Source organism: Euwallacea fornicatus, chromosome 16, assembly GCF_040115645.1.
Source record: "Euwallacea fornicatus isolate EFF26 chromosome 16, ASM4011564v1, whole genome shotgun sequence".
Lineage (NCBI taxonomy): Eukaryota > Metazoa > Arthropoda > Insecta > Coleoptera > Curculionidae > Euwallacea > Euwallacea fornicatus.
The window spans coordinates 3,248,898-3,262,403 of NC_089556.1; the positions used below are offsets into that span (position 1 = coordinate 3,248,898).

General features: G+C 36.7%; 1 protein-coding gene and 1 long non-coding RNA gene across 4 annotated transcripts; both read right to left on the reverse strand.

Annotated features, from left to right (window-relative positions):
* Window positions 1–651: 651 nt before the first annotated feature.
* LOC136343890 (uncharacterized) lies at window positions 652–6,448 on the reverse strand. Of its 3 annotated transcripts, XM_066290885.1 has the most exons (6): window positions 6,362–6,448; window positions 3,708–3,909; window positions 3,575–3,641; window positions 3,366–3,527; window positions 2,726–2,909; window positions 652–1,111 (listed from the first exon to the last, which is right to left on the reverse strand). In XM_066290885.1, exons 2-6 carry the CDS (start codon window positions 3,753–3,755, stop codon window positions 952–954), a joined length of 621 nt encoding a protein of 206 aa, XP_066146982.1. In that variant the 5' UTR covers window positions 3,756–3,909; window positions 6,362–6,448; the 3' UTR covers window positions 652–951. The 3 variants fall into 3 exon arrangements, with proteins under 3 accessions (XP_066146982.1, XP_066146980.1, XP_066146981.1); XM_066290883.1 differs by having other exon boundaries at window positions 3,575–3,909; XM_066290884.1 differs by lacking the exon at window positions 6,362–6,448 and having other exon boundaries at window positions 3,575–3,959.
* Window positions 6,449–10,364: 3,916 nt separating this feature from the next.
* Window positions 10,365–12,421, reverse strand: LOC136344001 (uncharacterized). Its single transcript, XR_010732891.1, has 3 exons — window positions 11,893–12,421; window positions 10,601–10,753; window positions 10,365–10,541 (listed from the first exon to the last, which is right to left on the reverse strand). It is a non-coding gene; the product is annotated as an uncharacterized lncRNA (long non-coding RNA).
* Between the last annotated feature and the right edge of the window lie 1,085 nt (window positions 12,422–13,506).

The window sequence follows — 13,506 nt, forward strand, 5'->3', positions numbered from 1 at the left end:
AATGACGTTTGCAGTTTCATTTTAACCTCAGGTCACTCAGAACGGATAAGAACTTGGTATAAGAACATCCAGTACGAAACTGTGTCCAAAGATGCGTGGATTTCATGATATAAGTCTAGATACAGGGGGACCCAAAAAATCGAAACTCAGAGCTTCGGAAGCAAGAAACTTTAGGGGGCTACTTTACTCAATCTGGACTTCAGGTAGATCAATCAATGGTACTTCAGTCAAAGACAGTTTGGTGCAGAAACATCTATTACGAGTACTACGTATTGCGACGGATATGTAGTTTCATTAACGTTTATAATATACAGGTTGTCTCATTAGAAAAATTAAGATCACGGCTCTTGCCTCTTAAAACACATAAAGTTTGTAGTTTAGACCTTTGCATATGCGTCATACATGCGAATCGCATGCGTCAAATCAACTCAAGGTCAAAATCAAATGTAACCAGTGGCGTCTCAAAAATTGCGTGTTTTTGGATCGAAAGAAGAAAAACTGGTATACCAAAGCCAGCCGAGGAATGAGAAGGTAGAGAAGTACTAATTTATCAACTAAAAACTAGAAAAATTAAATGAAAATCGCAAAACTGTTTATATTTACATGGAACACAGTGAAACTAACTCAAAGACATGTGTTCATACTACCATCTTTATTTAACCCGCATACAGTTTCGTTAACAATTTTGACCCCTTACTCTAGTTTGTAGAAGACATGCATATTACATCTATGTCTTCGTTGTTTGAAAATCCCTCTACACACTCCAGACAGGTACGTACTATTTAATTCGATACACATGCACCAATATCTATAAATTACACTCATCATTCCATGAGAACCAGCACATGACTAAAGACTTCTTAATTTTACTATCTACTCTTACAATCTAACATAAATAGGAACTATCTTAGAAACGTTACAAACTGTCTTCTAGATCGTTGAAACGCGGTACTAATCTCTGGGTGTAAGCTTGCAAACACAACAGGAAGGAATTCTGAAGAGGTCAAAACCAATGCCCGTGGTACTGTTGAAAAATGCCAGTTTGACCGCTTTAAAGCTTTGATGGCAAACACTGTCGAAGCCTGCTCTCAGGTTCGCACATTTGAAGTCACTGGAAAGAGTTATTATCGTTCAGCGACGATTATAAGGCTTAAACACTAAATTTGTCTACAATAGAAGTAAATACCTGCTGCTTCCTAATTATCCAGGAATTGTTTATTGAACTATAAATTTCGCAGTCTGTTACGCTAATAGATAGGACAAAATGTTATAAAAGCTTTAATTTCCTGTTGGTAAGTTTCCTGGAAACGAGTTGCTTTGAAGCCTATTAAATAACATATCTTGTTTTTGAAGTCAGAGCTGGCTTAAGAGACGTCCAGAACTGATTAGGCGGTAATAAGGTCTTTCTTTCAACGAAATATCCAACAAAAAAAACACGAATAAGATACCTAAACGACTTCTATTTACGAGGTTTATGAGGGGGAAATTTCATTTAAGTTGGACTGGCCACATGTTTAAATCCGAGTGAATTCCAAAGTGAGGGAATGTGATAATGTGATCAAGAAATTCACTACAAGAAGCTTTATTAATTTGGAGGAGTTGTTTCGAGAAACAGAAATTTGAACAGGAAAAATGCAGATTTAAGCTTTGTGACCGCGTTTGTTATTTACCGTTTCTGAGATATTTATTTTGGATCGAGCTTAACTGTAGGGCGATTCAAATATCCGATTTACCTCTGATCGATTGATTTTAGCTTTGTGAGTAACTTCCCATTTAGTATCCAAGTTATCAAAGATTTTTTATAATTTACTACATCAAGTGTTCACTGCGAAATGCCGACAAAGGGAAAGGTATATGAAGCGGTTTTATTGCCAAAATAACCTGGAGCGACCTAAATTAATTGCCATCGGAAAAGTCTCTAGACATTCTCAATTTATTCATTACCTGTAGGTAAAATTCTTGCATAAAAGTAGAGATCTTTTTGGAATTTAACACTCATGTGTGGTTGGCCTTAAGGACTTAGAGGGGTAATGGTGAATTAGTTTCAGGACGAACATGAATAATCGTACTCTCTACATTAACCGATGTGATTCAAAATGGTTTATGTGCTACACGAGTTCCACTCCGTACGTGAACCTAACCCCAACTAGAAGATTAGATAATCTGCAACCAGACATGTGGGCGTGACACAAGACGGTCATATTTAGCCACTTAGTGTCGGGTTGATATCCCTGTGGATACCGACCGGCTAAACTCGTCCCCTCTCTTCACGCGTGATTGCCCCCCCTCCCCCCCTCCAATCCGCCGCGTAGCATTAACCTGAAATAATTGCGAAATAACCTAAACTAACTCGTATTAACCTAAAACATAAATGTGACTTTCATTTTAAAACCACCACGTCTCCCTTTAAAAACTCAAGTGAAGATATCTCAGTGTTACTCGATTCATTTGTAATTAGCTCAGTACATCACTGTGAACGTATTACCAACGGTAGAGTTCATTTTGTAACAAACATGCAATAAAAATCTTCTTGTGAGAATTTCGGAGAGAATTAAGCATTTCCGAGCTCGCTCTCAAGTTTTGCTGGCTTTTGGGCTATATTAAACTCTTCTGCTCACTTAATCACGCTTGTTTCACATAAATCCAACAAAATTTCACTATTTTTTCATGTAAATCTTGCCATTCGCCGACCATAAGATCCAAAAAGATATTTACCATTACTCACCTCACGTTTGGTTGAACGCATCGCTCAGTCTCAATAAACTGCTGGTATTGAGCATGATTGACAATGGTTCTGTTCTCACCCCTCAGGTTGCCCAATATCTGAGGGGCGTAGTACTGGTTCCTTTTCACTTTACAAAGGCTCTCGCCATCTTCATCATCTTTGTTGGACCAACCGCCCCGAAGGCCTTAAAAAATAGAAAAATGTTCAATTTTACGGTTATAGTTTGGGATTATACAGTTTCTCGTGCGTGATATTAAACACTTAGTAAAATGCCGAATTTCCTATTTTGGGAGCAATTCATATTATCCATGAAGTCACTGTCCGGTCACGGTCAGGTCAGCTATTGTAACAGTAATTTCGTATAGGCGATTCACCTTAGGGCGCAAGCCACAGGCCAACAATACAAAATCAATGGCACAAAATTTACTTTGACCATGACTGGACCGCAATCCGACCATAACCTGACCGACATTATAAAAAAAAAGAAATAAATTATGAGTAAAATGCTTTGGATAAGAAATCTGCTAACCTAAAGCTTGCTTTAGACTGTAAAATCGCACAAACTGTTCAATATCTTGTACTGCAAATTAGACAATCTGAACCGAGCTTTAGCTATGACAGAAAACAATCAGCTTCGTACCTATCTGAGGTGCAGTTCGAATGAAAAACTTCTTTTCTTTTGGGTGAGAGTTGAGATAACTCTCGATTTCGAGATAAGGGTAGTTGGGGTCGGTGCCCTCATTATCGTCTGTAGGTATCTCGGATGTTGGGTCTATTGAGGGTAGATACGCTAGGTTTCTCACTGAAACAGAATTGGTTTGATGACTTCAAGACAGGTATTTGAGTTACCATTAATATAGTCGGTTTTCTTGACAATTCCCTCCGTCCAGTTGTTGGCAGCTGCAGTTACGGTGCTCTGAAACGTGATCATTAAGAAGAAATTCAACAAAAAAACATTTAACAAGATGAACCAAGTACTTACTGTTAAATAAAGAATAAAAAATAGGCAAAAGCTGTAAAAAGAATCCATTCTCTCTTTTAAAATTGTCGCCAAATTGGCCTTCACTTCTCTGATCAATCAAAGCTGATGAAACGACCGCCGCAATCTAAATCTTTATCTGGGAATTCTCCTACAAAAATCGCATCCGTGGCCACCGGTGCTTTATGCAGATTTGCTGAAATCACTACAAGAGACCCAGTTTTACATTAAAGTTTAAAATACCAAAGTCAGGGAGGGAGGGAGTAATTGAAGAAAGTAGATTGGCTTAGCTAATGAGAAGATTAACGCGGCTTTTCTGGGTTTTTACAAGTCTTGCGGTGTTGCTAATTGGGGCAAGCACAAGTGAAAATGGCCCAAGCTCTTCTGATGGAAACAGAAAAATCCCGAAAAAAAAACCTACATAATGCCGTGTTTAAGCGTGATTCAGTGATCAGAGATGTTTCGTATCAATATTCAAGCAACGTAATATTAATGGGTATATCAATCATTACACAGATACGAATGTAAATCCACATATTCCATAAAATATTTCTGCAGAAATGAGTCTTATTATTGTAGAATTGTAATTAGCTATACATTATAATTATTAATTTTAAGTTGTATTAATGAAGGGGCACGCGGGCATCGATATCCCCTTAAAGGTACGCCCGTGGTGGGTATTAGGTGATAGACGAAAATTCCCAACCATTCGCTTTGTCGATATTGGAATTCCCCACAGTAAACTTTGTCGGTCCTAGAATTGCAATCCCAATTCCGTTTGGCAGAATTCGCGGCGAATTACTAATTCCTAGTTAGGCGTCACAGTTCCGTGAGTCGGGTAGCGTAAATTGCGTTAGCGGCACCTTAGACAGGGTACACTTATGGTTTATCACCACAGGCTTTTTGCATTTAAAGAAGTAACAGAGCAAGTACTGAGGCTTTCAAGAAGCGGCCAGAAAGACAGAAGAGGTCGGAAGAATCCTATTTCGGCGCGGAAATTCATGCCAAAGATCGGGGAGGAAACATCCATCACCCCCCAAAAATACACCCAAAGAAACGATGAAGAGAACGATGTCAGAATAGAAAGCGATAATCCCACTTAACTCTATTATCTGATGCTAAAACCAAAAAGCGACCCTAAAGCGGGATAGGGGATTCGGGCGCGGGCTCGAGATCCTCTAGAAAAATGGGGGGTTCTTTAGTGGGTGAAACCTCGCACAGGCTGGTAGTACCGCCTTACCGATAAGATTTTTTATCCCCTCGGTCGTGTCCCCCCCAAAAAAATGTACTGGAGCTTTTTGTCCCGTTGGTCCTTGGCGACTCAGAAGCTGTGTCCGCGTTTTGTCCTTCGCTGTCTTGTTGTTTCACATTGATAAGTTCACACTTATAATCGTCCTTCGTGACCTAAGATGTCTTTCATTGACATAAACACCACCCTATGTCTACATCAGTACGAAAATCAGTGGTACTGCATTATTGGTTTTGTGGGTTCACAGAAATAGGAATAGCACTCACGTTACACTACATATGTACATATATATACAGGGCGTTTCCTAAACACACCGACAAACTTTCAGGGGACGTAAAGGTCGTAAAAACAAATATTTAGATCGAATAAAGTTAGATCGGAAATTGCTTCGTTTTCAATATACAGAGTGGTTAATTCCTTAACTTTTTAAATATTTCCAAAACAGTTTGGGATGAGGACACTGGAGACACGCTATGGCGGGACAAATGTGCATCTTCGGAAGTAGGTAGAATGTTTCCACCTGCACCACCAATGGTACATTTTTAAAGAAAAAAGCCACATACTTTGTTAAAACGAATATACTTGTTAATATTCCATAAATTCTGAATGAAAAAGACCTCTTTGTTGGCTAAGTAGCTGTTTCCAAGATAAAAAATAATTTTTTGTTTTTGTGCCTATCAAAAAACCGATATAGGTTTCCAGGTGCGATTTCTTAAAATTTTTTACGAAAATGAAATGATTTCCTTTCGTTCTAGTAGAGAACATGAAAACAAACATGTGTGAATCATGATCCATCGCAAAATAATACCCTTCTTCCAAAATATGGTTCCGTTGAATTTTGATCTATTTACACATGTAGAAACGTTGAGCGGCCGCATTGACGCCACTGACGTAGGTAGAAATATTTAAAAAAATAATAAATTAAACATTCTGTCTTAGGAACAAAGCAATATCGGTCCTACTAATCTTAATACTCGATCAAAATATTTGCTTTTATGAGTTCTACATCTCCTGAAAATTTGTCGGTGTACTTATGAAACACCCTATATACAGGGTATAAATAGATTTAATCCACTTCCTTTTTTGCTGCATCAGAGTAATTCTACAGTTCAACCTTAACTTTGGCTACAGAAATTTTATATATTCCCCCTGCATACCATGACAGACACTGGGCGTTCAATGTAAGTTTGTATTTGTGCGGTAAGAGGACGGTCTCAGTGGCTTAAATATATTAAGTCTAACAGACTCATTATAACAGATTATTATACTCTTCCGATCATATAATCTTATTTTTTCTGCGTGTAATGACTAACATTATTATTTTCCCATTGCAGATTTTTTTTTAATTGATGGAATTGACCACCTAACGTGCGTTCTCAGATTCTTAGCTTGGCTAGAATACACATACCTACATACTTTGCTTTTTCCAATTAAACAGAGGCTTTATGTAAAATCAGTTAACGTTAAGCTTGTTCCAGTCAATCCAGCACCTTGGTTTCATAGCTATCGCTAGTCATTCTTAAGCCAAAGAGGTGTGATATGTTCATTATTGATGGACTGCAAATTGTGTTGTGAGTCCGAAGTTTTGATTATTTTAACTAAAAAAAAAAGAGAAATTATGTGAAATTCATATGTTCCACATAGAGCTTCTGAATAACGTAGAATTGCGATGTACTCTAAGATCATACTCTTGGCGAATTCCATTTGAAATGCACTGCGGCACTCGAGTGTTGTTACACTACTTAATTAATTTTGTGTAAAAAGGGATGGGGACTCATTATTTTCGCAATAAACTTGCAAAATTTAAATTGCAAAAAAGAATTTATTACCAAACAGGCGGCAGCGAGATTGTTACGAGCTGCTTTGCTTACGTTTGCTGGCTCCCGAGATAACGTCCCACGGAGCCTAGCTACCCGATAAATACTTACCAAATAAACCGAAAAATTAAGTGTCCAAATCTCGTACCAGCATTCGTCATGAAAGGACGCAGCGTGATAAACCCGAATAATGGGAACACTCAAAACCCTGCAAACTAAAGACCCATCTCCTGTCCGCCTGCATTATACAAAATAATGGCATCCATCAATGCAAATGAAATCGACCAAAATTTGGAAGAAAACAATGTAATGAGCGGATATCAAAAGGAAAGTGGGAAAAGAAACCAAGAATGAGAAAAGAACTTGCAGGCAAAATGTTCATTCATCAAAGCATTCACGTTGCTTACGTTGAATAATAGAAAACTTTTGATCCCCCATAGCCGGCTGCAGGAGCTATTAAACATTTATAAAATATGTCCTTACATGGGCAATTTCCCCTCACCCGCAGTGATGAAATAGAGCCCTAAAATACACCTAAGGGCCAGGAAAGATATTACAGTAACCGAACCAATTAATATTAACAGACGGATATTTCAGGGTGACGCCTTGAGTGTGCTGTGGTTTTGTATATCATTAAATCTCTCGAACACTAAGTGGCCTGCAAAATGGATATAAAATGAAAGCTAGGACGTGGCTGTATACAATGCACCATCTCATGTATATGCATGCCATTGTACTCTATCGATCGACTAAGGTGCAATTACAAAGACTTCTGAAAGTGGTGAGTAAAATATCATCAGATATAACCGTGGAAGTAGGAATGGACAGATTTGCATATCCAAGAATGCAAGTCGGCCAACGGGATACCAAAAACACCCCACCAAATCAAACCTTAGATCCAATAAACATACGCGAGACGTCTAAGACCGAAAGGGAAGATCAGATCGCTTGATGGATCTACCAAGGAAGCCCATGGGCCGCTTGAAAGTAACGTTTAGGACCAAATCAAATTGACGAAATCTGTTTGAGGCTGTCAACCCCTTGACCATCACCATCTCAATGTATTCCTTCGGAGTAATCTACCAGAGACTCGGCAAACATTAATATGGCGGGAATAGCGTGATCTAACACTTCCTGAGTCAGATATTCAATGATGAACAGTCCAAAGGGAGATGGAGGTCGAGAATTGAACGACTCGCACCAACTAGTTTATAATGACTTATGAAATACATATTTTCATAATAAAAATCGTCCACTACACTAAGCCGTTTGGACTTTAGAACACAATTGTTCTACTTTAAACAAAACGAAAGGCAAAATTGCTGCTTGAAGGACGATGTAAGATCGGGAACCAAGAGCAGATGCAATTGGTAGATCAAAGACATAAAATTTCTGCAAGATCAGCAGCTACATCCTGAGATACGGGGTTTTGCATTTGGAGCGCAAGATCATGTTGTAGGAACAAGTAAATATGAAAAAAAAAACATATACCAATTCCGACGAAAATAAGTTGAGAAATCATATTCAAATACAGGGTGTTTCATAAATATACCGATAAACTTTCAGGAGATGCAGAGCTCATAAAAATAAGTATTTAGAACCAGTAAAGTTAGATTCGGAATTGTTTCATTTCCAAGATACAAGGCGTTTCATTTTTTATTTTTTTTATTAAAATGTCTAAAATGTTTTAAAAACGGTTTGGGATACGAACAAAAAATTCGAGAAACGCTATGGAGAGATAAATGTGTACGTTCCTGAGTAGGCAGAATAGTGTCATTTACATCAGTAGCGTCTGTGCGGCCGTTCAGTGGAATCTGTTTGATGAAAAAAATGATACGCAACAGACTTTTTTTGATACGAATATTTTTTCACAATATTCCATTAATTCTTAATAAAAAGGCTTCTTAGTGTTTTCTTGCTCTAGTAGCTATTTTCGATGTAAAAAAAATATATTCCTCAATCATGTGCCTATCAAAAAATCGATACAGGTTAGTAGAGGTAGAAGACGTGAAGACAAACATTTTTTGTCTAAGTTATCCACAAATTAACGACTTTAACTAGAAGAAATAAAGGACTCATATGATAACAAAATATACTATAACCTAATGTTTTAGGTAAACGCACATAAATCAATATAAAATTCATAAAAAACAAATGATACAAATTTTATATCAAATTTTCAATATTTCGGCAATTTTCATCGATATAACCGTTACACCGTCGATTCATGGATTCACCAACCCTATAGAAGAATAACTTTTTATCTCGAAAACGGCTACTTGGACAACAAAACACTAAGTCTCTTTTTATTAAAAATTAATGGAATGTTATGAAAAAATATTCATATTAAAAGTCAGTGGCACGCGATTTTTTCCATCAAAAACATTGCATTGAAATATCCTGTCTACTCAGGAGTGTATGCATTTATCCCACCATAGCGCGTTCCGAATTTTAATTTTTTAACCGTTTTTGAAATATATAACAAAAAATAATAATAAAAAACTAATCACCCTGTGTCTTGGAAACGAAACGATATCAGACCTAACTTTATTCGTACTAAATATCTGTTTTCATGAACTCTACATCCCCTGAAACTTGGTTAATATGTTTATGAAACATCCCGTATAATAACAGAAAGTTTATTCGTTGAAACCATACGCCAAATAATGTCCGATTGCGCAATTTTGACAATCTCACATTAGAATAGACAAGGGAGAATACATTGTCCATGGGTTTCCTGCAAAACTGAATTGACCTAATTTTTCTACAATATTTCGCTAACTCATCTGATCTAATATGAACTAAAATAACACGATTTTCTGATAATCTGAAAGGGCCCAGTTTCGTCGACCGAAATTAACTCCATATTAATTTTTTTACTAATAACCGGAAATTACCTAATTTTCGTCCGGGATTTTTCTAAGTTCTGCTAACCCATGCTGAATCATTGTATGATAATATTCCACTAATCTGAATTAAGAAGGTATGGTTCCTGCTTTCCTGCCTTTGCAACGCAACGCGAATTTACCAGGTTCATTTTTTATGTATTTCTAGTAACTTGAACACTTAATAGATTTTTCTGAATTAAAATTTAATTTTTTTTTTAATTAAAAAAGCTATTCCCCCACTTTTTTTATTTTTTTGTGATTTATAGCTTTAAATTAACTTCAGCTTTAATAATTTTGCATTGTTCAAAGTCACCATCGGACTGTTCGCATCTGCACACTTGAGGACGCATTTTCTATCAGAAAAATATTCATTATGGTTTTTTTAAAATACCTTTTAATAGGAACCTATTGCTACGCAGTAAAAAGGGAAATACCGACATTAAGGTTTTCCTAAGACCGACGAATTTGCGTATCAGATCTTGTTAAAGCACAGACATAACAATTATTTGTAATTTTTTTCTATGTTTCTTAATTACGCTGTTCCGCTTCTTGAAATAGACCACAGCCGCAAAGTTTTGGAAATTCCTCAGGAAGTGATGGAATGAAGAGATGAGGCCAGGAAATAGCTGTTAACTAACAAATTCAGAAAATGAATATGTTTATTTCTAAGTTTCAACAGGAACGTTTCATAAATTATTATCCCCTTCATTTATATACGTCTGAAACATCCCTGGGTTTTCACACATTTTTTCTCCTTTTTTTTTAGTTTTAGAAGTCTATTGAGGGCTCTTGAAGCGAAATACAAAACACAAACTAAATAAATTTTTAATATTCTGCCACTTTTTTTGCTCTTTTCTCCACTTCCTTGGGGATCTTCTAACGACTAAAAAACATTTCAACGATAAGATAAACCGTGTGTTTGTTATCATGTAGTTTTCTTACCATTGGACATTTAAACCATCAATTCCCAACCCATATTAACGATCGTTGCTGTTGTCAAGATACTGACTGACACGTCATTCTTGGTTAAATTACCTTAGTTCGCCCATCTTTCTGCAAACTCTGATCTCTTTAAATGTTTCATTAGTATGCCATCTAAAACGCAATCGAATTATCTGTTTTGTGGGTTTTCATATATCAAAATCTTTTGTCTGAATGTTGTTTAACAAATTCTGAGGTTTAGCCCTGCATATAAATTGAACGGAAATTTTCTTGTTTGCAGACGCATTTATATGCTAATGCCTTACTTTTTTTCTGGAATCGTGCGTGATAATAATAATTTAATGCTCACTGACAAATCGGGTATTTCTAAAAGGCCACCAGACGGCATAGTGAACTCAGGAAAATTTTGAAAAAAATATTAAAAAAAAGACACAGATGCAGAGAAAAAAATTTGATCAATATTCGCATTCATTATTCATAAAAACTGATAAATCAAAACCTAAGAGGAAGAGTTAAAAACATTGCAGCAATCAAAAGGACACTCAAAGCAAGAGAAACTTTTGTTATATTTTAAAAATTATGTAAGACGTACCTAAGTGAAAAACTAAGATGTGGAGATAGGAGTAATAAAAAAAATCATTCTTGGAACAGAAAGAAGGAATATGATGAGAGGACAATTTGTTAAAATTAATGAAACGCGTGAACGAAAATGAAGAAAGTTTGATAAACATTCATGAAATGATGAGGAAACAAAAACTGAAAATTATAGACGAAACTTTTATTAAGCAAAATAATATTCAAGGGCGAAATTGTACAAAGTAGGATGAAACTCGAACTAAAATTAAGCGGAATGAAAATGGAAAATAACGTAAAACATTGAAAACCAATAGAATCGTGGGGAGAAGTTGACGTGGATAAATTTTAAACGACGTGAAATAGAATGCGATAAAAGTAACTAAAAAAAAATTATTATCACAATATAAAAACTTAATGATGGGCCAGCACTAAACATAGAGAAATCGATAACAAACTGAAAATTATAAAGATTAATACGAAATCTATACAATCATGAATAAAACTCCTGACGAAACGGGGGAGATAAGGACATCTCTGGAGATACCAAGGGGGATTGAGATTAATCTTTGATACAAATTTTCCTCGATTCCTGCTATTTTTATCAACAGTTGAATCATATGAAAACACTACAATACAAATATCGAGTATTCAACCTAATTTGCCGTGTTGATTTCAGCAAAGGAAACTCCTTAGATTTTTTCACCTCAATATTGAACTTGTTACGATATGGTCAGATGAAAATTTTTTGTGCATTTTGGGGAATTTATCCGTCGTCGGTTATTTACCTATCTGGTCACACCTGAACAGCAATCGAACTAAACTTTTTCGGTCTGTTAAATTGCTAACCGATGTCGTTTGAAATGCTCCAATCGTCGTGCGGTACGACCACCTAAATGAACTTTTTCGGAATTTTTTTATAGTGATTTTTTTCAGGCGAGTACTTCCCCATAGAGACCGACATTCTGTGAAATGTTTGCCTCGTGCACCATCAACTGGTACATATCTCATTCGGTTTCAATAAACTGCGGTTTTCCAAATTTGAATTGTAAACGCCGAGTTTTTACTACTAACTTTACTGCTTCGTGTTCGTTATACCTACTTTTACGCAAGCGATGAAAATTTCAATTTCGAAACCGTAACATGGAAATTGTGGTGTTTAACAGGGATAATCTTAAAACAATTTCAAAGCATAAATGCTCGTTTTGTGCAGACAAATGCTCAATTAGTGTCTACGATTATCCTAATGGGTTTTAAGCGGTTAAAATCAAAACACAATCAATTCCCCAATTTGTAGTGAAATTATCAGTTGAATAAAAATGCGGCAGTGCGTACGACTACTCTGATTTGTATTCACAGAGTGTTCCCTTTCTACCGCCGAAAAACTAAAAAACTAAAAACGTCTTCTTTACTATTTCAGAACATGTTAGAAGTGCACTGAAAGTCCCATCAACTCCAATTGAAAGTTTGTTTGAATCATTTTGGCGGCAGCGATGGTAAGAATAGTTTTGAGTAATTTTGCCGAGCCCTTGCTGTTCCACTTGAATTGTCCAAAGAAAAACTTCGACAAAGACCAAGTTAAAAAAGGTTTTACAAGAAACTTTATGGTGGAACATTTCATCCAAAATCCCGCTGTCGAAGGGAACATTAAATTGTAGAGGGAACCCTACACTCGCACAAACATTTTAATTCTGAGGAGCCTGAGACAGGGACTTACAGCATTCTGTTGTTAATAATTTATGTTCTTCGCATTTCCTTCCGGTTACCAGCTCCAAGATCTTCAACTATAGTGATATGAATCGACGAGGGATGCAGGAGCTTGCGCAAACCAGCAATATTACTCAGCATCCATGGTGTACGCAAATACATGTAGGCTTTTTCTTAACTTGTCTAGGGTTTTATTTCTGAGTTGTTACACTTAGGGGCTTACTTACTAACTTAACTAAGAGGATACTTGCGTTCCTTCACGACACTCTCGACACCTCACCGAATCGTCACCTCGAGAAAAAAGAGAACGTCCCAGTTTCTCCAATACCTTAAATGCTACTTTCTGGAGCAATAAACCCTAACCAGAGACCGATTCCCGATCCGCTATGTGGCCAGCCACATCTGAACATCATAAACCATCCTTTGTCAGAACAGTTGTCGACTGACCTTCGACCCTCTTTCCTGGTTCTAACAAAGAGATGCTCGACTTTCTTTTACTTCATGCGGCTATCAACCAAGGATAATTACTGGGAAAATTCCAGTAATGCTGCGAACCACATGAACTCAGTGACCATACACATGGGCGTATCATCAGGGTACCTCACTCTTCATTCCCCTAACCTAGC